Source organism: Etheostoma cragini, chromosome 18, assembly GCF_013103735.1.
Source record: "Etheostoma cragini isolate CJK2018 chromosome 18, CSU_Ecrag_1.0, whole genome shotgun sequence".
Lineage (NCBI taxonomy): Eukaryota > Metazoa > Chordata > Actinopteri > Perciformes > Percidae > Etheostoma > Etheostoma cragini.
The window spans coordinates 23,096,401-23,122,286 of NC_048424.1; the positions used below are offsets into that span (position 1 = coordinate 23,096,401).

Here is a 25,886-nt window from a genome sequence, read left to right on the forward strand (position 1 = left end):
TAGAAAATATATAAAAAGTAATTTACAGTTATTTTACACATGAAATATCCTCTGGCTTTTTGTTTTGGAACAGATATGACTAAATTTGTTCTTTTGCAGCATGGTGTTACAGAATATGCATCGAAACAACAAACATAGGTCACTACAATGTCGCAAAAATTAAAAAATACGTAGACTTCATACAGACAAATTAAATACATGCATACATACAGTACAGTGCCATGCAAACACGGTTCATTTTGGGAAGTAAATTATTTAAGATTTGCAATTCTTTTCCGTGTTTCAAACATTTCATGCCTTCCTGCTATACATACATGACATAACCTTTACATAATGTGATGTTCACTGCAGCTGCTGCAGGAAAGTAGCCCAAACCCCTTCCTTCTAAGTAGGGCAACGTTTGGTTGATGGAATCTATAAGGTTCTACAACTGGTTGTGGTGAAGTATGACAGGTAGACAATGATTCTTTTCACATGCATCTTATTTCTTTACTGATGAGTTTAGAAACAAAGTGGGTTTGTTAGCCTTTTTGATAATGAATGACAATCTTCTTCCCTCACGCACTTCTTTGACAAACACATATTTCTAAGTGACATTTGGTCCAATACGAACGCTCCAATCTACCCCCAGCTGCCTGTTTAGCTGTCCCCTTTGAGAGCCATTCACTTTCTCAGTGGCATCACAAAGAAGCATGACAACCGTGTACCCTCAATGACAATCCCGTAACGAGGTATTGACTGGTCTGCAATCAGCCACATCGGCTCTCTCATACGGGGCCTCTCTATCACATGCAACCAGCTAAGATCTGCCTGCAAGAGGTCAGCGAGAGATTGGTATCTGTCAGAGCTGCTGACCTTGATCGTCTTTGTTTTGGGACTGCAACAGAGAGTCTTATCAGATCTTGGCACATATAGATAATAATGTTTACTCTCTGGGGAGACAGCAGCCATTTTAGACTTTTAAGACTGAAAGGGTATTGTGGTATGTGGAGCATTTTCGATGGGATGGAGTTTGAAGTATTAGGGTAAAAATAGACTCATTCACTACATAGGTGGGAGCATTGGTCAGCACCTTCACCTTTACAATCTTACCAATAGAGAGCCACTTCCAGGCTAGACTAGGGACTCCCATTTGTAACTCAATAGAATGTCAATCCTCATGCCTAAACCTAACCAATCTAACCAATGAAGGCAATGATTACTAGGCAGAGTAGGAAAGGTCATGCCTTCATCATCTTAGGAAATTCAAATTTGCAGTTAGGTGGCTGGCCACAACATAATGAGCTAACCTGACCTGGTCAATAGGATCAACACCTTTATCTACACTTTATATTTTAATCCATTGTCAACATGAAAATATTGATAAGTGCAGCTTTAAAGGCTGGTAAAAACACAGATGTTAAATTAACAATGATTATGCATTTTTCTTGTAAAACATACTATTCAAGTCTAAACCAATGTAGTGAACGACATACAACAGGTTATGTTGTAGGGATGGATTTATAGTCATTTGATTCATTACAAATGGCAATCATTTTGAATGCTATTTTCTTCTGGAACAAAACTCTGAGGTTCTGGTTCCACTTCAGACACAGTGTACGTTTTCATTTAAAGCCTGCTTCATAATCTGCTCAACAAACCTCAACAACATTAAATAGAAATCATTTCAATTATCCTGCATAATTCATGATTAATGCTTGATTTATATTTGAAAGTTTTAAACTTACTGAGCCTTTGTGGTTGTTATAGAACTCTGTCAAACAAACAGAAATATGTACACTATTTGGCACCACTGCTAGCTTGAATCACATTCAGACCTTCCAATTACCAGTCCCATGCCAGTAAGCTTTTGTAAGTGGATCACAGAGACATTCATACTCTCACAGAAACTGTCCATTGTTATCAACCTGCTAGAAAATTAAATATTTCAAGGCTTTGAAACACTCTTCACTTTTGGTTTTACTGGTCTGGTGCAAAAGCAGTTACTTAAGTCATACTCAAGCTTACTGCATTTTCATATACTGCTGTTAAACAGTCACTTATCACTTCCTCTTCATAGCTGCAGCCCACTGCAGTTCTTTTTACCATTGCATACAACCTTATAGGATCTCTGGAAAAAGGCAGAAATATGGGTCTCTTGCTAATATAAACCTCAATAGTTCTATTCTCACAATGCAATGTGCAAGATAATTCTTCATAATGGACACAGTGTATGCCATCTGCCAAGTTCAGCTGTTCAGCTATATTTGATGTCACAGAAAAGCTTGCAGTGTACTTTCACAGTTTCTCTCTTTCCAAAGAATTTGGTATTGGAAAGTTGCTGCTATCCAGGTGTGAGTAAGATGCATGGACAGTTTAATTTGTACACTTTTGTATGATCACACTTACTGCAACTACTTTCAACAACATGTACTGTATGTCCTTGGCTTAACAGACTGCTATGATCCTCACTCACCACTTTTGAGATATGGGCTTAGGGAGATGAATATAAAATTGCTAATATTTTCAGTATCAGTGTTTATTTAGAATGTACTTACAGATTTAGCAAGCATTGGATCTGGGAACTAACTTTTTTTCACAAACCAAATAGTTGAGAAAGAGGTTTGGAACCGTGAGCTTATTGCAGTTTGTGCAAATGAGATACACTGTCCAGACTGAAGGACTGAATGACTGACCAGTGGGGCTGCGCTCTACTCTGGCCGGCCTAGCTGCTATTGGTTGGGAGTGACCAGTTCCCACTCCTCAGGGGACATCTCGGACTCCCCTGCACCTCTAGAGGCAACTCAGCATTGGAGAATACCTCTAATCCACCAATAACTGACGGATAACCACTGACACTCATTGCTAAAATTACAAACTACTCAGACATTTGTGACATGATCAGGAATCTCCCTGACTTCGATGCACTCTATCTCCTCCCTTTCTCTTTCCCTCTCCCGCTCCCTCTCCCGCTCTTTGCGCTTGGCCCGTTTCTTTTTCTTGTGTCTCTTTTTTGACGGCGGGAAGAAGGTCAGGAAGACGGGCAGGATGACAAAGCAGTGCAACACAGTGCAGCCCGCGGTGAGGAGGGAGCACTTGAACAGTGTATAGGTCAGATTGGAAGGCACAAACACCAGGGGCATGATACCGATCACAAAGCAGGACGCGTTCTGCAGGATTGCAGCCCCGTGCTCCTCCAGTGCCAACTTGATGCACTGCGTCCTAGTGTGCTCAGTGGCTAGCACAAAAGTGTACAGGTGTGGTGCACAGTGATCCATGGCAAAGTTGAGTGTATAAATAAGGCACAGGATTGAGATGCTGTCCATGCCAACGTTCCAGAGGGTCATCAAACCCAAGACACCGAGCTCCACGGACGTTACCGTGAGGATGAGCCAGAAGTTCCCCAAGGGGTTGATGACCAGAAAGAAAGTGAGGATGAGGATTGTGAGTACGCTGAAGCCTGAGGTCAGGATGGGTGAGATGACGGAGGAGCTGTAGCGGTCCATGAACACAAACGTAGGATTGAAGGCAATGAACTTGATGCTGTTGATCAGCATCAACGGACGAAGCTTTTCCAGAAGCTCCACAACCTCTTCCCGCTTCTTCTCTGTTGTCCGTGCCACCAAGTACATCCGGGAGGCAATAATGTCGTACTCATCGGTCTCACGGTTCTTGGAGAATATGATGTCCTCAGTGAAGTGCTGGTATTCCGGGCTGCGCAGGAAGGAGCCCTTCAGGATGGTGATAAAGTCGCTCTTGGTTGAAGCACTCACATTCACCACCCGTAGGTAGTGGAAAAAGTTGTCCATCCAAGAGATCTTGTTGAAGCCATGACTTAGAGTCTTCAGGTGCTCCTGCACCGTTGAGTTCCAGTACTCGATGGGCTCATAAATGTAAAACCCAATCACGGGACTGTAGTTACTGAAGTACTTCTGCTGGGTCAGTGCATACGAAACACTCTGAGAGTTACTAGCCAGCAGGTTCACGATGTTTGAGCCATCACTGATTTGTAAACATCCCATGAATGAGAAAGAGGCGTAGATGAGATATAGAATGACCACAAAGGGTTTGACATAGGTGTTGGTAATCCATTCTGTGTAGTGCTCACGCAGGAAGTGCTGGATGAAGTGATTCTGGTAGGGGACGCTGTCGTGATGCGTGGACAAGTCATGGCCATCACTCATCATGGTTTTAAACCATGTGGGCTGGCGGTCCAGGTACTCCACTGAGGGAATTTTACAACAGAAAACACTGTGGTAGCGGTTCTGCTCCAGCTGTCCAGCAAAGACCAGGCACGAGCCGTAGAAAGAGAAAACGTAGAAGTAGTTGACCAGGATGGCAACACACATGCTCTGACAGAAGATTTTAACTGACTCGATGTTCGTAAAAGGGCTAGCTCCCATACCAAAGGTGATGATGTAGAGTGAGCTGGTCATGGTGTAGCACACCATCACATCAGCAAAAGCGTCCGCCACGCGCTCCTTGAAGGGGAGATTTTCCCTTGTTCTCCTCCAGCCTGCCAGCAGCTCGAACACCCCTTTGGTTCCATGGCCTAGTAGAATAGAGAGAGAACTCAGTAAAAATTATGTTTGCACTGTGTACATCCAAAAATGACATGGCCCTATTTGCAAGATATAATCATTCCTAGGAAGTTAAATGGTCCATATCCCAGAAGGATTTCAGAATCAACATTTTTTGTACCACTAATTACCACTGAGTATTTCATTTTACAATACTCTGGATTCCTAAATCTAAATGTATGTAGATCAGATTGAACTGAGCTGCCACATTATATTTGAATTGCAAAAAAACACAATTTTACCAAGCAGCATCAACAGAGCATATACAAAATATTATTGTGCAAACAAGCATTAAAGGGCCATCACACTGCCTAAACACCATTATAATGTGCTGCTCTTCTAGCTGGGTTGGTCTGGCTGGTGGTGGTGGGTCCAGGCAAATACCCACAATGTCCTCAGTTTGATTTCAGCTGGGGACCTTGGTTGCATGTCATACCCCTCTCTCCCTTAAAGTTCTTTTTGCCTAATTACTATCATCTATTCAATAGAGGCGAAAATCCACTTTTACTGTATATGTATGTAACAGTTCCTTAAATTATCCTCTGCAAGAAGCACTACTTGATACATAAGCCAAAACAAGCTTCAAAATCTGACCTGACCCTGAAAAGCAGGAAACCAGTCTTTTCAGCATTATGACATAATATTATAAATAAACAAAAACCATATTGGTTGGATTCCTCTAATAGAGACATAGGCTTTTACTTTTCTCTACATATCTGAGCCCTCTCTGCCATGCGTCTGTAAGCAGCTTCCAAATCGGTCTGCTGCAGGCCCATTCAGGAGACAAATCTGTAGGGTTTTCACCAGTTGAAAATATAGAAATTAACACACAACGTTCATAGGCATATGCTCAATAGTGCAACATCTCCCACACAGAAAAACCCGGCCACCCACACACACTGTTCATTTGTTTGTAAAATGCCTGTGCTGCATTTCTGATGAGGGGAAAACTGCTGCAAGGGAAGGTGTTATAAATTCAGTTTAATGTTCCTCTACCATGTAAATATTTCAGTAAGTGAACACTGAATTTAGCCCATGCATATGTTTCTCGGCCAACAACAGCTTTAACCTATTCTTTTCAAATGTAGCGGGTGCACAAGGCAGTGAGGGGGATTCTTACCATTGACTGATACATAGAAAAGAAGTACATTAACTATAAATGATAAGGCATTTGTAATGAGCTGGCTGGATGGTGTTTCCTGCTTTTTTAGTTTTATGAAGCTGTGCTGAGAGTCAATTAGTCAGTGTCAGTTGGTTTAGAGGGTGTTTTTCAACATTACATCTGTCATGGGGTTGGAGCCAAATGCAGATGGTAGAGGAGGCAGCACAAAGAATTCAGTGGATTATTGAAGAAACGAGTATGGGTAAGCTTGGAGGCATCAAAAGTCTAAGTGAGGCAGTAGATTTGACAGACAGGTAACAGATCGCAGCAAGAAACCACATTGCAACACTGATAAACCAACAAAAGGACAAAGGAAGTGGACCAGTATGGGTGGGGGGTATTCTGGTTGATTTCAACACGTTTCTTTGTTGTCTGTAAATGTGGATGCCTGTCAGTAGAGAGAAACTAACCAATCAGGTCTGTTAGTAGAGAGAAACTAACCAATCAGGTCTGTCAGTAGAGAGAAACTAACCAATCAGTCTGTCACTAGAGAGAAACTAACCAATTTGGTGTGTCACTAGAGAGAAACTAACCAATCAGGTCTGTCAGTAGAGAGAAACTAACCAATCAGGCCGGCAGGTCGGTCAGTAGAGAGAGAAACTAACCAATCAGGTCTGTCAGTAGACAGAGAAAATAACCAATCAGGTCTGTCAGTAGAGAGAGAAAATAACCAATCAGGCTAGACATGATTAGTTAGTTTATCTCTACTGACAGACCTCCACATTTACAGACAACAGAGCTACATTGGGGCATGAAAGTTAAGGCACCCCAGGTAAAAATGTGTATTAATGTACATAAAGAAGCCAAGAAAAGATGGAAAAAATCTCCAAAAGGCATCAAATGACAGATTAGACATTTATATAAAATGTCACAAAAAGTTAGATCTTATTTCATCATTTACACTTTGAAAATAACAGAAAACAAAAAAATGGCCTCAGCAGAAGTTTGGAAAGCATGCAGAGTTTCTAGCATGCACCCCCCTTTGGAAAGCTGAGACCTGACAGTAGGCTCGTTTGAGATGAACCACGTCGGCGCAGAATCGATCACCGGCAATCTGCGCCCGTTGCATGCCGGTCCGATTTGTGTCCGACTTGATCCCGACTTGCTCTGACGTCATGCACACATGGGCAACGGAAATCTCACGAGAGCATGGCGGCCGCAGTTCTGAGACGCAGGCGGTGCAGTTGCTTTTCACCGACAGCAAGAGCCAGGCGGACCCAGGCGGACCCAGAGCATGCTGGGAAACGCCGGCTTCTCAGCTGATTCAACACCTGATTGGTGTACACCACAACTTTTTATTGTTTTTGAATCGGAGGGATTTTATCTGCTATTTGTCTGTTTTAAAGACATATTCTGTACAGAACACATGTTGTGGCTGATAGTGACGTTTAGAAGTCAGAGAAACTTAATCCGTCCAATCACAGATCATCTACAGTCTGTTGTTAATTAAAATCAGCAACAGATTGCATGTAGAGGATTTTGAGAGCTACTCTGTTATAATTAAAACAACTTGAGACTGTGTACAAGCTGATATGTGGGTCTGATTATATTTTATTGAATTAGAATTGCACCACAGGGTTTTCGTCACTTCCTGTCCAGCCTAAAGGTGGCTGGAATCGGATGGAAACTGTCCGACTTTACTGCAGCGTTTTGTCACCGCCCGCGCTGCTGCCGCCTGCTCTCGTCTACTTTACAGGTGAGGCGCAGTTCATCTCGAACGAGCCTAGTTTCTTGGATTGTTCTCCTTCATCTTCTGGAAAGACCGGGTGATTTCAATCTTAAGGTTTTAAATGCCCGGACTCATCTGACCCCCCCAACAATCAGCACCGGGGCGGCTGTGGCTCAGTGGTAGAGTGGTTGCCTGCCAATCGGAAGGTTTGTGGTTCGATCCCCGCCCCTGCAGTCATTGTCGAAGTGTCCTTGGGCAAGGGACTGAACCCCAAGTTGCCCCCGGTGCTGCGCATCGGAGTGGGAATGTGTGTGAATGTTTATCTGATGAGCAGGTGGCACCTTGTACGGCAGCCCCGGCCACAGTGTATGAATGTGTTTGAATGGTGAATGTTCCCTGTAGATGTAAAAGCGCTTTGAGCAGTTGTTAAGACTGGAAAAGCGCTATATAAATACAGCACATTTACATTTACATTACATTTACCATGACTTCTTCTAAGCAGTCATGGAAAACTGAAACTGAAAATAGTTGACGCTCTCAAAGCAGGATAAGGTTTGAAGAAGATGGCAAAGCGTTTTCAGATGCCAATATCCTCTGTTGGGAATGTAACTAAGAAATGGCGGTCATCAGGAACAGTGGAAATTAAAGATCTAAAAAGGTCTACACCATTCCACTATAAAGAGGTACTCGTACAGACATGGTCTTCATGGAAAAGTCATCAGAAGAAAACCTCTTCTACATCCTCACCACAGAAATCAGCGTTTGAAGTTTGCAAATGAACAAATAGACAAGCCTGATGCATTGTGGGAACAACTTCTGTGGACAGATGAGGTTAAAGTAAAACTTTTTGGCCAGAATGAGCAAAGGTACGTTTGCAGAAGAAAGGGCACAGAATTTAATGAAAAGAACGTCTGTCTATGGGGGGGGGGGGGGGATCAATCATGCTTTTAGGTTGTCTTGCAGCCAGTGGCACAGGGAACATTTCACGAGTAGAAGGAAAAATGGATTCAATCGAATTTCAGCAAATTTTGGACGCTAACTTGATGCCATCTGTGAAAAAGCGGAAGTTAAAGAGAGGATGGCTTCTACAAATGGATAATGATCCTAAACACACCTCAAAATCCACGGCAGATTATGTCAAGAGGCATAAACTTTTGCAGATGCCATTTTTCTGTTTTTTTGAAAGTGTAAATGATGGTTATAAAATCTAGATTTTTGTGAAATATTATACGCATGACTAATCTGTCATTTGATGCCTTTTGGAGATTTATTTCCATCTTTTCTTGGCTTCTTTATGCACATTAATAAAACATTTTACCTGGGGTGCCCAAAGATTTGAGCCCCACTGTATGTGGTGGAATAGACCAGAATTCTACTTAAAGGAATGTTTTCTAAAGTAAAATGTGTAAGGCTACACAACACAACAAGTAGCTCCTTTGAGGAATACCTGTGTGTTTGGTGTTTTTTGCCCCCACTGTCTCCTTCCAGGCATGTTTAGTGCTAGGCTTAGCAGCCTGGAAGGCGACTTTGGAGTCAAGAAACCCGGCAGCGGAATACCTACGAGCATTTGTAAGCATAATGTAAGTGGTCGAGAGAGAAACAAAAAAAGACAAAGAACATGTGTGTGACGGTTATTATGAAGTTAGCCGTGAACGTAGCAGTACAAGTAAAGTGAGTGAGCTGTTCTGACAACCAGATAAGTAAATTTTTGTAATTGCTTATATTTCTTAGATCAGACACTTGCCCACCTCTGCACTGATTGTTGGAACCAACCAACCAACCTCCATTCCGTTACAGACAGTATGTGCCAATCCATTGTGTCAATGACAATACAATTGAATTTGTATTAGTTACTCCTTCCTCATTATGTACAGTAACAATTTAACTTATTTTTGCAAGAAAAAGTAAAATAACGGTTGAATCTTTTCATGTGTTTATTTTTTGTACCAAATTATAGAGTAGTATCGATACAATTATGAAGGAAAGGAAATTTCTGACAATTTGAACATTGTATTGGTATTAATAAGCAGTATGGCTACTGATAAAATCCTAAGATACCCATTCCTATTGATGAGAGAATGACATGCAGGTGAGCAGGTTGTGGAATGCCAGGCTGATTAGTCAAGTGGGAACAGGTGTGTGGGTGGGTGTGGCAGTCAGGTGATGAAAGGGAAAAAAAGGGAAGTCCAAAAGCATCTGGTGGATGGAGGAATAATGTTGGAGCTGTGGTTTAGGGAATAGGACATGCGGGTGAGGATGAGGGACCCAGAGCCAGTGGTGTTCACATGTGTTTCCCATTAACCAAATTGGATTTTAAGTTGCGTGTCATCTTCTAGACATGGCTGGAAGAGCTCGGGGATGTACTGCAGTGATTGATTGCTGCCAGGAGGAAGTGTGTAATACCATTGAGTAAACCAACTCGTAAAGTGTCCCTGGTAACTTTCATCACTAACATTACTTAAAACTGATGACTCTAAAAAAGATGTTTTAAGCAATGCAATAATCAGTACTTGAATATGAATAACAGGTCCTATGATACTTAATGCGTTTAGTAATTAAGTAAGTAAAGCATTTTGAAAGGCAACCAACAAATGGTCCAAAACCAAAATATATTGAATTTGCAAGAATTTTGTATCCTTACAGTTAAGAAACTTAGACATACACATTTAATCCATTTTATTTAAAAAAAGCTTAGGATAAATCTTCAGTAAAATTTTGTTAACTAAAGTGTTCCTTTTTCAATGGCTTGAATGTCAAATCTAGACTAAAGATACTGTGTGTGTGTATGTGTGTGTGTGTGTGTATAAAGTTAGTATCTTAGACAGGTTAAATAAACACACACACAAACAATGCAATTGTATGTTGGTAAAAAAAATTCTCTTTCCATTAAATCACCTTTCCAGTGTCGTAGGCCTTTTAACTTCAAATGAGGTACACTTTTTGTTGTTTTCTACCTTAAAGACAACCTCTGGTTTCCATGTGTTTCTCTACAGTATGAAGATGTCTTTCTCTAACATAGAATCAGGTTTTTAATATAGGGGTGTATGGGTCTAAGGGTATGTTATTTAAGAGTAGGGATACATTTGACAATTATTTCCATTGTCATCGAATCTACAAATGTCAGCAAATATATATATATATATATATATATATATATATATATATATATATATATATAAACACACACAATCCTCTCACATACACATTACCGCAGCTATGACCATAAAAAAACTGCTGACTCGTCGGCATCTTTACTCCATTCACAAACAACAATGATGTAGCTAGTTATATTTTACAGACAGCTATTGCTCACGGATCATTATATTAGTTATATTAGTGTATCATTAAACTTCCAAAAATGCAAAATGTGCCCGATATAGACAGTGCCTTTTGTTAGCCATCATGTCTACATCGAAAGCACATGTTATGTAACTAATGTAAAATAAGATTTGTAGTATATAGGACAAAATGTTCAAAAACACTAGTCAGATCCTGAAAATAGAATGGATTAAAGAAGCATTGAGACTATAGTGGTACTGTGGATTGATCAAGTCTGCTTTCTAGTAAGAGCAGAACTCTTTTAATCCTGCGATTTCTTTGGAGTATTCACATCTGTCTTGGCTCTCTGTGAAACTAGCTTTTGTGATTGATAGCTACAAGCTCAAAAGTGAGAAGAATCCCAATTAGAAGGGGTGATACTGAGAGTGAACTGAAAGAGGCCAAGCAAAGAATAAAAACAGCAAGTATTCACACCCGTGTACAACCCCCTAAGGTGGGCAACATGTTTAAACTCAGCACCGAGAACAGAACCCTGCATCTCTTCATGTTTAGTGAATCACATATTTACTGCAACAGCGCGATAGCTCACGGAGAAAAAACGGAGCGTAAAGCACATTCTGCGGATGACAAAGGGGCTGATTAGGTTGGAGGGGAGAGAGAGAAATGTGAAGCGTAGAAGTTGTCCTGTATGAACTTATGCTGAGATTAAATGTGTCCTTCTCGTAAATGGTTTATACTTTGGCTGACACAGTCGAATTGCAGGGTTGGTTGTAGAGTTTAGATTCTCTGCCCCTCAGGATCTCGTGTCTGTCCCCAGTACATGTTTTTTGTTTTGTACCCTCCACGTCACCTCCGGGGCTCTGTACTTTAGCAGCAGATAAGATCTCTCCTATACTTGTCAGTTATAATGGCCCACGTATTGAAAATGGTGGGGTTTGAATCAGGCTCATAATTTTAGTTACTGGGCCGGGCTCAGGCATAACGTTCTCTGGCTCGGATAGGGTCAGGCTCGATCTAAGCTTTAGCTGGTTGCACCAGCTGTCTTTATGTTCAAACCTAGCTTAGTTATAATGGAAGTGTTCAAGTGGAAATAAACACGTCACCAGTGCCTGAAATGGGCCAGTGGTAAAAACCTTCCTTCAGTGGTATAAAGAAAGGAATGTTGCAGGGCTCTAATCGATGACAATGTGAAAGAAGGAGCAGGGAGTGGAACACATGGCTGGAAGCATGACTGCCGCTCAATGTTAATCAGATTGGGAGGAAACTGACAATTCTCTCAATGTCTGAATGCTGATAGATGCAAAACTGAATGTCTACATTTTAAGTTGGGCGATACGAAAGGATGACAAAAGAAGAGCGGGGGGAGGCAACACGGCAACAGAGAGAGAGAGATTGCATTCCTGATTATTGCAGTGAAAAACAAACAATGTCCCCTTCATGTCCTCTAAACAAAATGGCGCGTATGCGCGCACACACACACACACACATACACACACACCGAGCATGACCACCCTCTGAAAACGTTCTAGCCACGACACTGAGTCTGCAGGGAAGCTCACACTCATTTCCTGTTGCTGTGGCCATTTTCACCGACACACAGATGCTCTGGAACAAACACCCACACATAGACAGCAAAGTGACTAGTTTGCCTTGTTTTTTCTATATTTGAGACTGCAAGTGGTGTAACACGCTGTCTGGCAGCGGCACTGAAAGCCTGCCGCACTTGGTCGTTACTGACTGGGGATAGTGTTTAGATAAGAACATCCTGATATTGGCAACCTGCAAAACCATTCCAGCTGAGCTTTTCAAGCTGAATGAATGTAAATTAACTTCTTTTTGGAAGCAGTGGAGTCGCCCTCTGTTGGAATGCAGGTTTAAGGGGCTTCTGAATTGGCTTCACTTTTCAGAGCCGGAGGGTGCCGCTTGGTCTATGGACACATTCAAAACGTTCCTGTAAGTTTGGAGTGGAAAATCTATCATCATTGTAAACTGCGTTTTTGCGGTGCTCGATTGAGAATCTTGACAGACTTAGCAACCGTAGGTAACAGATGTTGGGTTTAATGTGGGCTGATTGTAACTCACAATAAAGCATGGTGCTACGGATTTGTCCTCCATTATCTTTTACATTAATGTTAAGTGCTGGCTGGCCAGCTAAATAAAATCAAAATCCGTATACTGTAGTTTCCCTTGTCCTTGTACCTGCATCGCTAGTCTAGTCTAGTCTGATTCCCCTTTCTAAATGAGAAGCTGTAATCTGTGTTACTTTTTTCCTCTGAGCTGTGATGTGATACACATGTCACGAAAGAACTGTAATCTTGTTTTATTTGAGGCATACCGCCAAAATCGGGTCATGATCCTCTCATTTGCAGACCCAGAGAAGGTCATGCATGCTTTTATCTCCTCCAGGCCTGACCATTGTTAGGCACGGTATGAGAGTCTCAGCAGGTACTCATGAGTCACTACTTTTAAAACCGTGGCTATGACCCCGATAGTAGCATTAGATAGATAGCTTTTAATTCTCATTATTGATTCAGCTGGTGATAGCCTTAGCTAATTTTTACCCAAAACATATGTCAACTTTTACACCAAGACGGCAGCTGCAAAGCCCGACGTCACACCCTCTGCAATCTTTTTAATGAATCACCTATCCCCTTCCCTCTAATTGGGGACAGCCTGTGCTGTCAGCTAGCCCCTACAGCTGTGTATCAGGAAACACAGAGGGATACAGAGAGAAAGAAATATGGGAAGCTGTAGCTCAGAATGAAAGGATGGAGAGGCAAGAGGCGTATCTCAAGCCTCTCCCAGATGCAGGTACATCCTTCCGGCTATTTTTCTGCCGAGAAGAGAGGCGGGGGGAGAAAAAGCATTACAGTCCCACAGCCTGACCATGTTGCTCCTTTAATGAAGGCCCAGCCTGCCTTCACCCTCCTCTCCTGGTCCACACCGAAAAGCCCCCGAGTCATTGAACTACATCACTGCTCCAGGCAGACCTGCTTCACGTGGCAACAGAGCGTGTCAGTTGCTCCTGCCCACCGTGATTTATCCAATCAGGATGCTGGCTGTCACACAGGTGAAGATGACAGAGGTGTTAATATCAAAAGAAGGAGGTCCCGCTGCAGAAGAGTGATCCAAACTCAATAAAAACAGAGGATGGGAGTCAAAGTCAGAATGAACAAAAGCAATCTGCCCATCCACATCAATATTTTGGTAACACTCCTTATAAACTCCCGTCTTTATTGTAATCAAGGAGGACATTTCTCTAATTTAACTCTTGATTAATGTAAAATGCACATTTCCACAGTCCTTCCTACCTACATTTAATGGCTTGGCTAACTGCAGCTCATACTCTAATTTAGCTGGAGGTGAGTTTGACCCTGCTGTCGTAGGTTACATACAGAAAGAATAACTGATGAAAGTCATTAGTCACCAGAATGCAAGGTGGGATTCATATACAGCTTCCAGGCAAAGCATCAGGCTGCATTTAAGGAAAACTAACAAGTTCAGGGACTCCTTCTTCTTTGGCTTGAAATCACACTTAAAGGTCCCGGAAACTATTTTCTCTTTAGCTTTTTCCTATGAGCCAAAGGCAGTTTTAGTTATTTCACACGACAGATGTGTCATCATATAAGATGTAAAACATTAACTTTGATTCCTGAATATTTAGTGATAAACATTTCAAGTCAAAGATAAATACTTTTTTACAAATAAATTGACGTCTGTTACTACACAAGTGTACACAATGCTTATTAAGCCAAACAATGCTATCATCGCCTGAGAAAGCTCGTTAGTAGTTTATTAAGTAACAACGGTGTTACGTGGGCAGCACACAGAGGGCTATCAACCAACTTTGTTCCCTCTCTTCACTTCCCTCACACCTGCCTATTCTGGCTCTTGGATTGGTTTTGCAGTCTTTCCAGGGAGGAATGGAGGGAGAGACTACATTGATGCCAAAAAGTGTCATGTTAAAAATAAATTACACATTTACTTCACCAAAGAGTAATTTCTGAAGTTAAACAGACAACTTGTCATGGTGGACAATATATATTATATATCCATCTATAGAGAGATTATAATAGATATATTAGATATAAAAGATTATTTTCTAACTCTCCCTACATCTCTTGTCCCTGGCTTTGAGAAGAACAGCTCCAATGCCCTCTGGGCTCCACCCAGTGATGGAGACCTGCAGCCTGTTAAGGCGTAAAGTGTATTTGGAGCACACAGTCAGTACTCCTATTTTCAATAAGATTAACATTATGTAGTTTGTCAGGTAAGTGAGATCATGTATAGGGCAATGAGGGGAAGCCCAACACTGTTCATCCCACACGGCAAAGACACAAACACCGGTGGAAAATCGGCATAGCTTCCTGTTAACGTAAGCTAACATATTTTAACTACATATAACATAATATCAACCTATGAAATTTACAGTGCATGTCTCCTAGCATGTCTCGGTGTGAGCCCCCCCCCCCCCCCTCAAATATTTGTCTCATTACATCTGCAAAAATCAAGTAGTTGTGCCCTTTTTTTCAAAATTCAAAAATTTGTCTGAAGGTGAGTTTGCATTCCTGAAAATAGCATAAATAAACTATCTACGCAAATCAATTCAAGTGTGTAAGTAACAGCGTGATGGTGTCCAACTGCTGATGCCATTTCCATAGGTGGACCTTTTCAAAGTCAAAGACAATAAAAGTTTCAGGTCTCCAGCTTGATGAGACCTGGGTCGGTCTATACAGAATCAGATGTATGCGTATGCAGAAAGGCCTGTTACGTCAGATCCTGAGAGTTAATTCATTTACGGGAGATGCTGATCTTTAATAGTAAATTGCAGTAAGTGTGTTTTCCTGAGCTATTTAGGCTTTTGACTGAATCTAGAAAAAAAAAAGGAGAGGAAAAGGGCTTTGGGATGCCTAAATGAAAGAGTGAGTTGTTGGATGCCTTTGTTCTTTAAAGTGTCACTCTTTCAGATGAAAACAGAGAGTACAGGGAGCACTTCTAGTTGATCTGCGTTCCATTTAGGAGCTGGGAAAGACGTCACCCACCTGAGTTGACCAAGTCTGAATTAATCACTTGCTCACAGTGGGGTTAGCTCTAGCCAGGTTTTCCATTGTTAGCAATACCAGTTGATAACAATGCATTAGGCATGCATTTTATGAAAACAACACTTACACAATGTCCTCAGAAGTCGTACAGTACTGTGTGTACAACTGGTTTAATGAGACACAAGACAGAAGTGCTAATAAACAGTATTGTTTAACAGTATCTTATTGCAGCTTTCACTATTGCTGATGCACAGAGCAGTAGCGCTGGGTACCGAATTCAGTACCTTTTAGGCACCGACTGTATATGCCACTCCAATATAGAGTTTCAAAAAATATCTTGTGAATAAGCTTTGTTCAGTGATATGCAATGTTTAAATTTCTTTCGTTGGTGAAGTTCTCAATCCAACTTTAGGGAGTGTTCCAATTGACATTTCTGACTGGGAACTTGTAAATCCTGACTTCCCTGTTGGCTAACGACCATTACACCCAGCCACCCAACCAATCGAATGCGTCTGTGTGTTTCAAATTTTCCCCCCTTATGATTACTATTTCAAATAACTGTCACGTAAGAACCACATGTATCATTGAGTCTTACATGACATGAGAAAAACATTACTGACTCTCTCACCTTTGATGTGAAATGAGTTCACATGCAATTAGTGACACGCAGTTTACAAAAATACCACAACTAACCAAAATATACAGTCACAGGAAGTATTATGCACAGTGAACATAGGTAGACCTTTTTGTTGATCTTATATCAACAAGTAAGCAAGAGCTCACCGCTTTTTGATGCTATATTTAGTGCTGTTAAGAGCAGTCCTTGCTTCTGAATCTATTAAAAATGTATTTGCCACCAACACACCTGCTCATTTACAGCTGCCTCTAAAAGTGGCTCGTATCTGTGATGGTTTGGTGTTCGCTTTGGTTTCTTTTCCTCCTCCTTTGTTTTTTTTGGTCCTGTCTTGTCTCCTCGTGTTTGTCTTAGTGTCCTCCCTGGTCTGGTGTGGTGTCACCTTGTGAGCGTCGGTATGTTCGGTTTCCTGTTTTATGTTGATAGTCTGGTTTCCTGTTCTGTCTCGTCTTGCCAAGCTTTACTTCCTGTCTGTCTGATTGTCCCGCCCCGCCCTAATGTGATTCACCTGATGTCTCACCTGTTGCTCGTTACCTCTTGTATTTAACCTCTGTGTTCCCTTGGCCTCTCGTCAGGTCATTTTGTTACTCTTTGTGACGCTGTCTGCGTACTGCTGGGGTTCCCGTTCCTCTGGCCTGGGGTTCCCCATGAGTTTTTTCCCTGTCTTTGCTCCCTGTTCTTGTCTCACCAAAGTCACCCAGACCTCTTTGGATTTTTTGTTATGGACGTTGTTTTTTGGATTAATTGTTTGTTGAACTCTTTTGGTAAATAATACTGGATATGTATCTTCTCCTGCCTTTTCCCTGCATTTTGGTCCTCATTCCCTACCTTCATAACCCTAATTCCAGCCAATATTCACACACTCACACACATGGCAAATCAGTTTGCCCGATTGGGACATATTCGGCCAAATTAAGTTATTTTTTTATTTGATTGGGTGAGTGAACATGGTTTGGGTGGCTTGTGATAATTTTACCATTTGGGCAGTTTTCCATGTGAAAAAATCAAGCTACATTCTAATGAATCAGTGCCTCCCCTCTTTCAACTAGTGTGATTAAGACTAACAATGTACAATTTGAGGTTAAAAATCAATGGTTCATAACGGATGGCCAGCAATACCAAATGACATGAGTTTATTAAAACAAGGTAAAAATGTGTATTTTCAAATTATTCGGCCATAGCTCTCTCCTCAATGCCTTAAGCCATTACTTACATGTGACAGCACAAGTGAAGACTTTTTACATTAATGTAATGTGGACCAAAAGACTAGGTGGAGGTAATTTGTCAAATGAACAGAAAACACTTTCCTAAAAGGAATAGAAGATTGGGCTCTACTTTAAAGCACTTTAGTTTGTTGTAAAGTGATTTGTGTAGGGAGACTTGAATCAGCACATCAGATACCTCCTCATTTTGGAGGACATTTTGCATGTGCCGTGGCTCTGAGTGGTCACAGGCTTAAGACGGATGTGAAAAGACTCTTAAAATAAAATCTAAATTGTAATAACTTGTACCATTGGATTGAACAAAGAGGAGAACACGATGTGCATAGCGCATATGTTTATAGTCTCTGGTCACGCAAGCAACACAGTTATTATGAGCAGCATTAGAAGAGACTACAATATTTCTTATAAATCAATGACATACAGGTAGAAACTTTTTTTCCCCAATATGTTGGATTCATGTTTGAACAATATTTAAACGTAGGAGTTTTGCTCCATAATGTTATGGGTTGGTGGTTTGCGGCTTGTCTCCGTTTCACTTTGAGAATCTGGCTAGAAAATTGACAAATAGAGGACACAGTGCCCACAGATTCAAAACCTTTTTACTTTGTCATTGATAAGAAAAATCCCTGAACTCCAGTGTTGACGCAACTACATGTTCCCATGCTTACTTTTCATAATGTAGAGCAGATCACTTTATTGACAGGTCCCATAATCAGCAGATGGGTTCATTAATAATAGTAAAAGCTAAAAGCCTCTTCATCAGTGTTAGCATCGCTTGACTAACATGGGCTGACGCTGCCGGTGGGTAGCTCCTCTTCATCAGTGTTAGCATTGCTAGCGCGAGCACCGTCTTCTTGCTGCTCTTTAGTAACGGTAATGTTCGTGTTGTCAGTAACCATCGGGAAAAAGGTTGTTACCTTTGGAAGTTTTGCTAAAAACGTTCTGCTTTCTTTCCGCTTCTTCCTTTTTTCAGAACCACTTCGGTAGCTTGGCTTCATTTTCCAGCCGTCTGTAGCCTAGCTACAGCTTACAGCACGCTGAGCTATTTGTTTACAAACACACGCAGACGCGCAGTAGGATAATGGAATAGTCCAATGTAGGGGGGACTTTCTCATCATGAATTAAACAATCGGATAGCACTTTAGCTTATCAATGTTTAGAGATATAATTAATTGGTGAAAAGTAAGACAACAAATCGTAAACATACGTTTATGAGGCGTTTAAGGGGGCCCTTGTTAGCTTGGGGCCAAAGGCAATTGCCTACCTTTGCCTAATGGTAAGTCCGCCTCTGTTTTTAGCCTATGGCAACATTAAATTGTGGTAGAAACACTGGGAGACAACAAATGGCTTGCTCTTCCAGAAAGAAGCATATTTTTCCATCTGGAACATAGTCATAGAGCTATATTAATTGATGTATAGACCTGGTTTATGATTCTTCCCTGCAGTCCTTAATAAGGACCCTAAAGCTGTCACACTTCCATCATCCCAGAGCCACTCATGGCAATAACATCCCAAGATCGATCATCAATCATCCAGCCCTATGAATAGATGCAGGCAGGAATTCCCAGAGGGCTTTTCACCATCAGCGGAGAAGTCCACCGCATGTGACTGGCTGCGAATGTTGAGTGTCAGAATTTATCTTCCCCTTATCTTGAAGATAAAAAACATCACTCTGTAACAACATGGAGGTCCAGAAAGAGAACAGTCCAAACCGCTTGCAAAAAATGCAGCAACACTGGCAGAAACCTCACCGGCTCGATCGATGGGTGGACAACAGTGGTTACAAAGATTCTTTTTTGGGACAGTAGATAGACATGAAGGGGGGGGAGAGATCGGGGGTGACACGCAGCAAAGGGCCGCAGGTTGGACTTGACCCCGGGCCGCTGCAGGACTCAGCCATGAAAAAAGGAAAATGGTCTTAATGCAGGGGCTAGAGGCCGCACCACGAAAACCTCTTTAATGACCCTTTAAACCCGATATAGTTTGAAGAGCAGATCACCACAACTTCAGAGCTATACTGAACTGTTAGAGCCGTTACACCTGTTTCACAGCAGACATTCTGACTCGCCAAAGCAGGAAAAGCAATTGTTACATTTGAGTTAAGGGGTAACTTTCATATTTTTCAACCTGGACCCTATTTTCCTATGATTTTGAAGTGACTGATGGGTACAACATTTTTTTTAAATTGGTCCAGTATTAGGCGAGATCGTTGCAGTCGGCAGCAGCAAAACAAGCTACAATGGAAGTCATTGGGAACACCTTTAATTCATGTCCACAAAGAGTGGTTAAACAAAAGGATCTTACTCTTCAACAAAAAAGATATATTTCAGTAGTGATCCATTCCGTAATGTTGTCAGACACTTAAAACTACAAACTGTCAGTGGCAAAACAGACCTTTCAGGGGATGGAAATCAACGATGCACAATGCAGCCTGGTTTGTGGCTGGTTACTGTTTTCTAACTTAATACTGGACAGATTTCAAAGATTCTTGTTCATTAGTCACTACGGGCGTTTCAGACCTGCCTTGTTCAGTTTGGTGCGGTTGGTTTGGGCAGCCATTTGGGTTCCAAGCGAACTCCGGTACGCTTTGTTGCGTTTGGTTTGTTGTGAGGACGTGATCCGACCTCGATCCGACTCAACAACCAGGTGTAGCTTACTCTGCAAGTCTGAGCTAGACCGCTCCTATAGTCAGGTGTGCTTTGTCATCTTTAATGTGGCAAACCATAGAAATTTGCAAAGTTTCTCTTACAGAAGTAGACTGGGGTCAAGCTTGCCTATGTTACCGTCACCGTGGTCACCCAGCCGCCACTTACGTTAAAGATAATCGCCGGCAGAGCAGAACGCTGGGCAGACATAATGAGCAGCAGTAGCAGCTGGGACGTCTTCACAGATGGACCCTGCTGCTGCTACAGCAGAGGGGCAAGGGGAGGGGCCACTGCCAGCAAGAAGTCACATTAGTCGGGAAACGCTCCAACTTCACAGACTCATCAACCGATTTGGACCAGAGCCAACAAACTGTAGATGTGAAAACACCGCTGCTCGGGAAAATAAAGGGGTTTAAAATGTGGTTACAGGTTTTCAAAACTTCATGCAGACTCGTTTCCCTGTGAAAGCCGTCGCGGTGCTGTTGACGTCCCACTTCCTGTGAGACAAGCGGGCACAATGGTACTTTCTATGCCCTGGGGACTGAATGACAGGCTGAGGTTGTAAGGCAAGGCCTCTTTTTTTCTACATCACCTTACAGCAACAAGGCCACTCAAAGAGCTTTACATGAATAATAATATACAAATGCACAAAAAAAAGTTTCATTGAGTAAGCAATTAATAATTATTCAATTTAAAATGTTGTAAGGGACAGGTTTGGGAGGAAAGAGGGAGAGGTTTTATTTATCCAGGTGAGAGGGGTAAAAACTTGGCCAGCAGGTTTGTGACAAAGACATTTGAAAAGTAATTTTAGCAACTGATTAGAATTGATTGTTATCCTTTTGAAACTATATTCAACTTCTGGAATGTAATGTTGAGGTAATATGATCTCCATACCTCCTCGGCAACATTCACCACTCACCGCCACTGATTTTCAGCCAAACTGTCCGGCAGTAAAGAATCAAACTTGGAAAGATAAAAGGAATAATTTGTAGGGCTGTAACGATTTGCAATATTAAACCAACATCGTAACACTCAGCAACACGAACCTGTGTTGCGGGGGAGAAGGCAGAATCACACCCCCCTTCAACTCCCAGAGTTATCCTTCCTGTCCAGATCCAATGTTACCCCATCTCTAAATTACTTTAGTGTTAGTCCTTTTTGGTGCCTTATCCCCCTTTCGTTGGGTATATTTAGTTAACTACACAGATGACTAAAGAGAGCCTCCGAGTACGACCATGTCCCTGTCTGATGAACAGTGGTTGCATGTTTGGGAAGATGAATATACTGAGCAGATGTGGGCCTTGCTAATGAGAGAAGAAAGTACCAAGCTCTGCTCAGCAGTGATTAGCCAGTTTGCAGATGATATAGCAGAAAGACACAGGGGACACAGACAGGGGGACAAGCTGCTCCATATAGTAAAGGATACATTAATATAAAAACAAGGTCCACCAGCCCTGTGGAGAGTTTCTCCTTCCTTGACATCAGGGGTCTTCAACGTTTAAGCTAAACTACATGTATTGTAGAATATAAAGGTGCATTTACAATTACATGTGGTATAATTTACATACCTTTTTCGCATAGAATACTAAACTTTTGAAATAGCCTTATAATTGCTGGACTGCTTTTATAAACCATGTTTTCATTTGAAAACATACATGTGGCACACTACATCCTCAGGATTAACTGTCTGTGTGGACCTGAGTGACCACCTTTCGGACAATAAGCCTATGCACAGTAGGGATTTATATTTGCTAATATGTTGGATTCATGTTAAAACTTTTTATTTTTTGAAAAAAAACTTAAAAGAATGAACAATAATTATGAGCCCCCCTGCAGAGACTCTGAGGACCCCCCGGGGTTGTATAACCCCACTCTACATGCTTCAAAAAGCCTGAGATGACATTAGCTAGGTTGTTTAGAGGGAATAATGGATGGGTTTTACTACCATGTTAGAGGAGGCTTTGATGAAGCAGACAGAGGAAAGCTGACACAGCTTTACCACTTTCAGCTTCAGGAGGGAGGAACGTCTCTCTCTCGTATACCCGGAAGCAAGTTTCCACACGGCGTGTTATTTGGTTATTTCTGTCTTTAATAACTTTGGAATTCTTACAACCCTATTTATAGGAAATTAGATAAAAGCTTCTACACTAGAGCCTATCTCACAGTGCTACAGCTACATTTAAGGAAGATATTACAACAGCATTTCACTGAATTCTGATCCTTAATATACCAGAGGACCTTTATGATAACTTTAGTCCTTAATATACCATATAACCCTACTTTAGACAACTTTAGACTATGTTGCTCCTCTCAAAAGAAAATGACGACGCAAAGGAATCTAGACCTAGTCTATCTTTAAAGATACAAGATGATCTAGGGAAGGAATCTAGACCTTGTCTATCTGTAAAGACACAAGATGGTCCTACTCTTTAACAGAACGGCCGCCCTCTGTGGGGATCCTTTCCATAATCTGGTCGGACACGTAGAAGAATAATCTGACAGTGGCAACACATGCACCTTTTAATAGTAAAGTGGTGCACAGTTGCCCAATAACTTGATTTGCTAACTGACAAATCCAACAATCTTGCTAATAAATAGGTTTTGCAATTAATACAACAATACCTTGTCATGGTGTCATACTTTGTCATTATTACCATAGCCTGCAGCTCCCATGATCTTCACTACATTTCATTTTATTTTGTTGTCCTTTCAACTTTATTATTGAATGATGTATGGCAGAGATTCACTCATACACATGGGAAAAAGGAAGTCTGGGTTAGAATATCACTGCCCCCGGCATCATAACGTTAACTCTGCAGATTACGTTTTCTAATCAACGATAACGGCAACTAGATTGCAGCTATAGCTTCTTGGAAAAGACTAAATTCAGAACACAAATGAGAGAAGCATTAGCCCAACACAGACACTCCCTAACTCTCACTCACTCTTTACTCGCTCCTCCTGGCGTGGTGGCTGCCTGGCTGCTGCACCGAGGAGCTGCCCCCCCACACGTCGGCAATAGAGCACCGCAAAACAGAACAAATATAGCATAATATATTGCAGAGGCCCGCCATCTAAAATGAAGTTTCAGGACATCCTTTAAAGCGCCCTTATTATGCTCATTGTCAGGTTTATATTAGTATTTTCAAAAAATGTCATATTATTGTTGTACTGCACATTGCTGCAGAGCCTTCCCCCCCCTGTTTGTTTAGGTCTCTGTTTTAGCTCCAAAGTGAGACATCGCACTTCTATCCTATCTTTGTTGTGAGCTGCACATGCTCAGTAGCTCGGTAAGATTCATCAGCTGATAACTCTTTCTCCAGCTTTGGTCAGTCCAAGGCAGGATTAGCTGGGAGACTTCTTCTGTCTGTGTGTGTGTGTGTGTGTGTGTGTGTGTGTGTGTGTGTGTGTGTGTGTGTGTGTGTGTAGTCAGGACTACAAGGTGGGTGGGGGGGGGGGGGAGTAGCTGGGAGACTTCATCTGGACGAGGGCCACTTGTGGAAAACCTGCAGAACAGGGACAGGAAGTAGTTCTTTTGGAGATTTTGGTCAACTAGTGGCTGTTGGAGCAGTGTTTTCCAATGAGAACGAGCTAGCATGCTACGGTTAGCCACCTTGTCTCTAGTGACGTAGAAAGCCGAGCAGATGTTGAACAGCTCACCTGGAGACTGAAGACAGAGGACATTCAGAAACCAGATCAGAGGACATTCAGAAACCTGATCAGAGTAAATTCTGAAACCGGATCTCACTCAAAACAGCATGGATGTTTTTTTTTTAAAGTGTGTATGTGTGTGGAAGCCCCAGTGACAAAAAACAGCCCCCCAAATCCCAGAAAAGTTATTTTCTTCATAAAATGGGCACTTTAAGGTTATCTTCACGGATGAACCCTAACCCAAGTAATTTTAGTACAGGGGTGAGTGACGGGAAGTCCAAAGAAGGAAGGACATTTTTTTTAACATGACTTTAAAATCCACATCTACCAAGCCCAAATGCTAATGTTATCATTATGCTATTACATGTAAATCCCGCTCTCCTTGCCTCTTCCACTCAACACTGAAAAACAAAGTTGATGAAAAAAATAACAACTGACACTAAAAAAGTGACATGTCACTGTTACTAAAACAAACGGAAAGGAGGACATTGGATTTAGTTTTAGTTTTTTACCAAAACTTTCTGGTCTTGTGACATCCATAGTTGCCACTATTGTTGTGCTTTTAAACAAAGGAATTAATGTTAATTAATACTATTTCTTTCTATTTTTGTTATTTCCACTCTTCATTCTAACCCCAACCGGTCGTCAGACACCGCCTACCATGGGCCTGGGTCTGTCCGAGGTTTCTGCCTTAAAGGAAGTTTTTCCTCGCCACTGTGGCCCTGTTGCTTGCTCTGGAGGAGACTACTAGAACTGTTGGGTCCTTGTAAATTATGGAGTGTGGTCTATCTGTAAAGTGTCTTGAGATAACTCTTGTTATGAATTGATACTATAAATAAAATTGAATTGAATTGAATTGAATTGAATTGAATTGAATGTTTGAATATGATCTTCTTTTTTTAACACGTAGTGGTATCGAGTAGGTGTGTTAGTGGTATTGGTAATGACCACTAGATTTTTTCGTGACATCCCTACGTCTCACATGTAGTTTTAATTTCCTCAGAATGGAAAAAACGGGCCCTCAAGGGCCGGGCTAATGAAACACTGACTAACTATAGAACTCACTCTAAACAGACTTGAGGATATTCCCTACCCTAGCAACATTAACGCTACAACAACAACAGATAATGCAACACTCTTGGTAAGAGACACTTTTTCCATTTAAATAAAGCGAGAGTGTCAAGAAACTGATGAATTACCACCTGGCAGTTGAATGACTCCGCCAAACAGTCAAGTTTTAGTTCCCACCCTGTCTGTCTACACTCATTAATGTAGTAAAGATGTTGATGGAATTGGATCACATGTATTAAATGGCATTACAATCCGGATGCCTAGGGTTTTCATTTCCATCAAGTACTTCTGTTATTGTTGTGCACATGACAATAAATGAACCTCGATCCCTAAAGATAAGCCTAAAAAAAGTATGATGTATATTTATGATTCCAGTGAATAATTTCTTTACTATATTTACATGTGCAGAGGTGTATAGGACAGATTCGTCCCATGGTCCAGCGACAATCACCTGAAGTATGCTGAAAGTCAGAGCAGGGGTTGCTGAGACAAGATTTAATGGCGTCATGGAAAATGCGTGACATTTATGTATATCACTCATTTCATCTCCTAAAACTTTTTTTTTTCTTCATTTTTTGTATTTGGCACACAGTCAGTATGTAAAGGCCTTAAGAAGACATTTGTGCCAAATTTGAAGAAAATCCATCAAGGAGATATTGTGTAAACGAGAATGGGACTGCCTAAGAATTTTATTGTTCTTTTTCACATGTATGTGCATGCACACAATCAATAACAGTAAGTAGTAGATAGTAGGGCAAAATATCGACTAGGGAAAACAGTCCATCAGTTACGGTTATTGATTGATTGATTGACACTGCTACAGAGTGCGCTCAGCTCTGTCCCCTGTGTAGTGTATAGAAAAGGAACACACAGTTATGTGGCTCAGCTTCTGTTACCTTAAGGCTTGTGTGTGTGTGTGTGTGTGTGTGTGTGTGTGTGTGTGTGTGTGTG

At 41.5% G+C, this 25,886-nt stretch overlaps 1 protein-coding gene across 1 annotated transcript in view; it reads right to left on the reverse strand.

Moving 5' to 3' along the window:
- Nucleotides 1-1,319: 1,319 nt before the first annotated feature.
- ptchd4 (patched domain containing 4) overlaps nucleotides 1,320-25,886 on the reverse strand; it is a 30,596-nt gene continuing 6,029 nt past the window's right edge. The window contains exon 3 of the mRNA XM_034900793.1: nucleotides 1,320-4,531. Coding sequence (XP_034756684.1) covers nucleotides 2,862-4,531 — 1,670 coding nt within the window. The 3' untranslated portion in view covers nucleotides 1,320-2,861. The remainder of the gene's footprint in view (nucleotides 4,532-25,886) is intronic.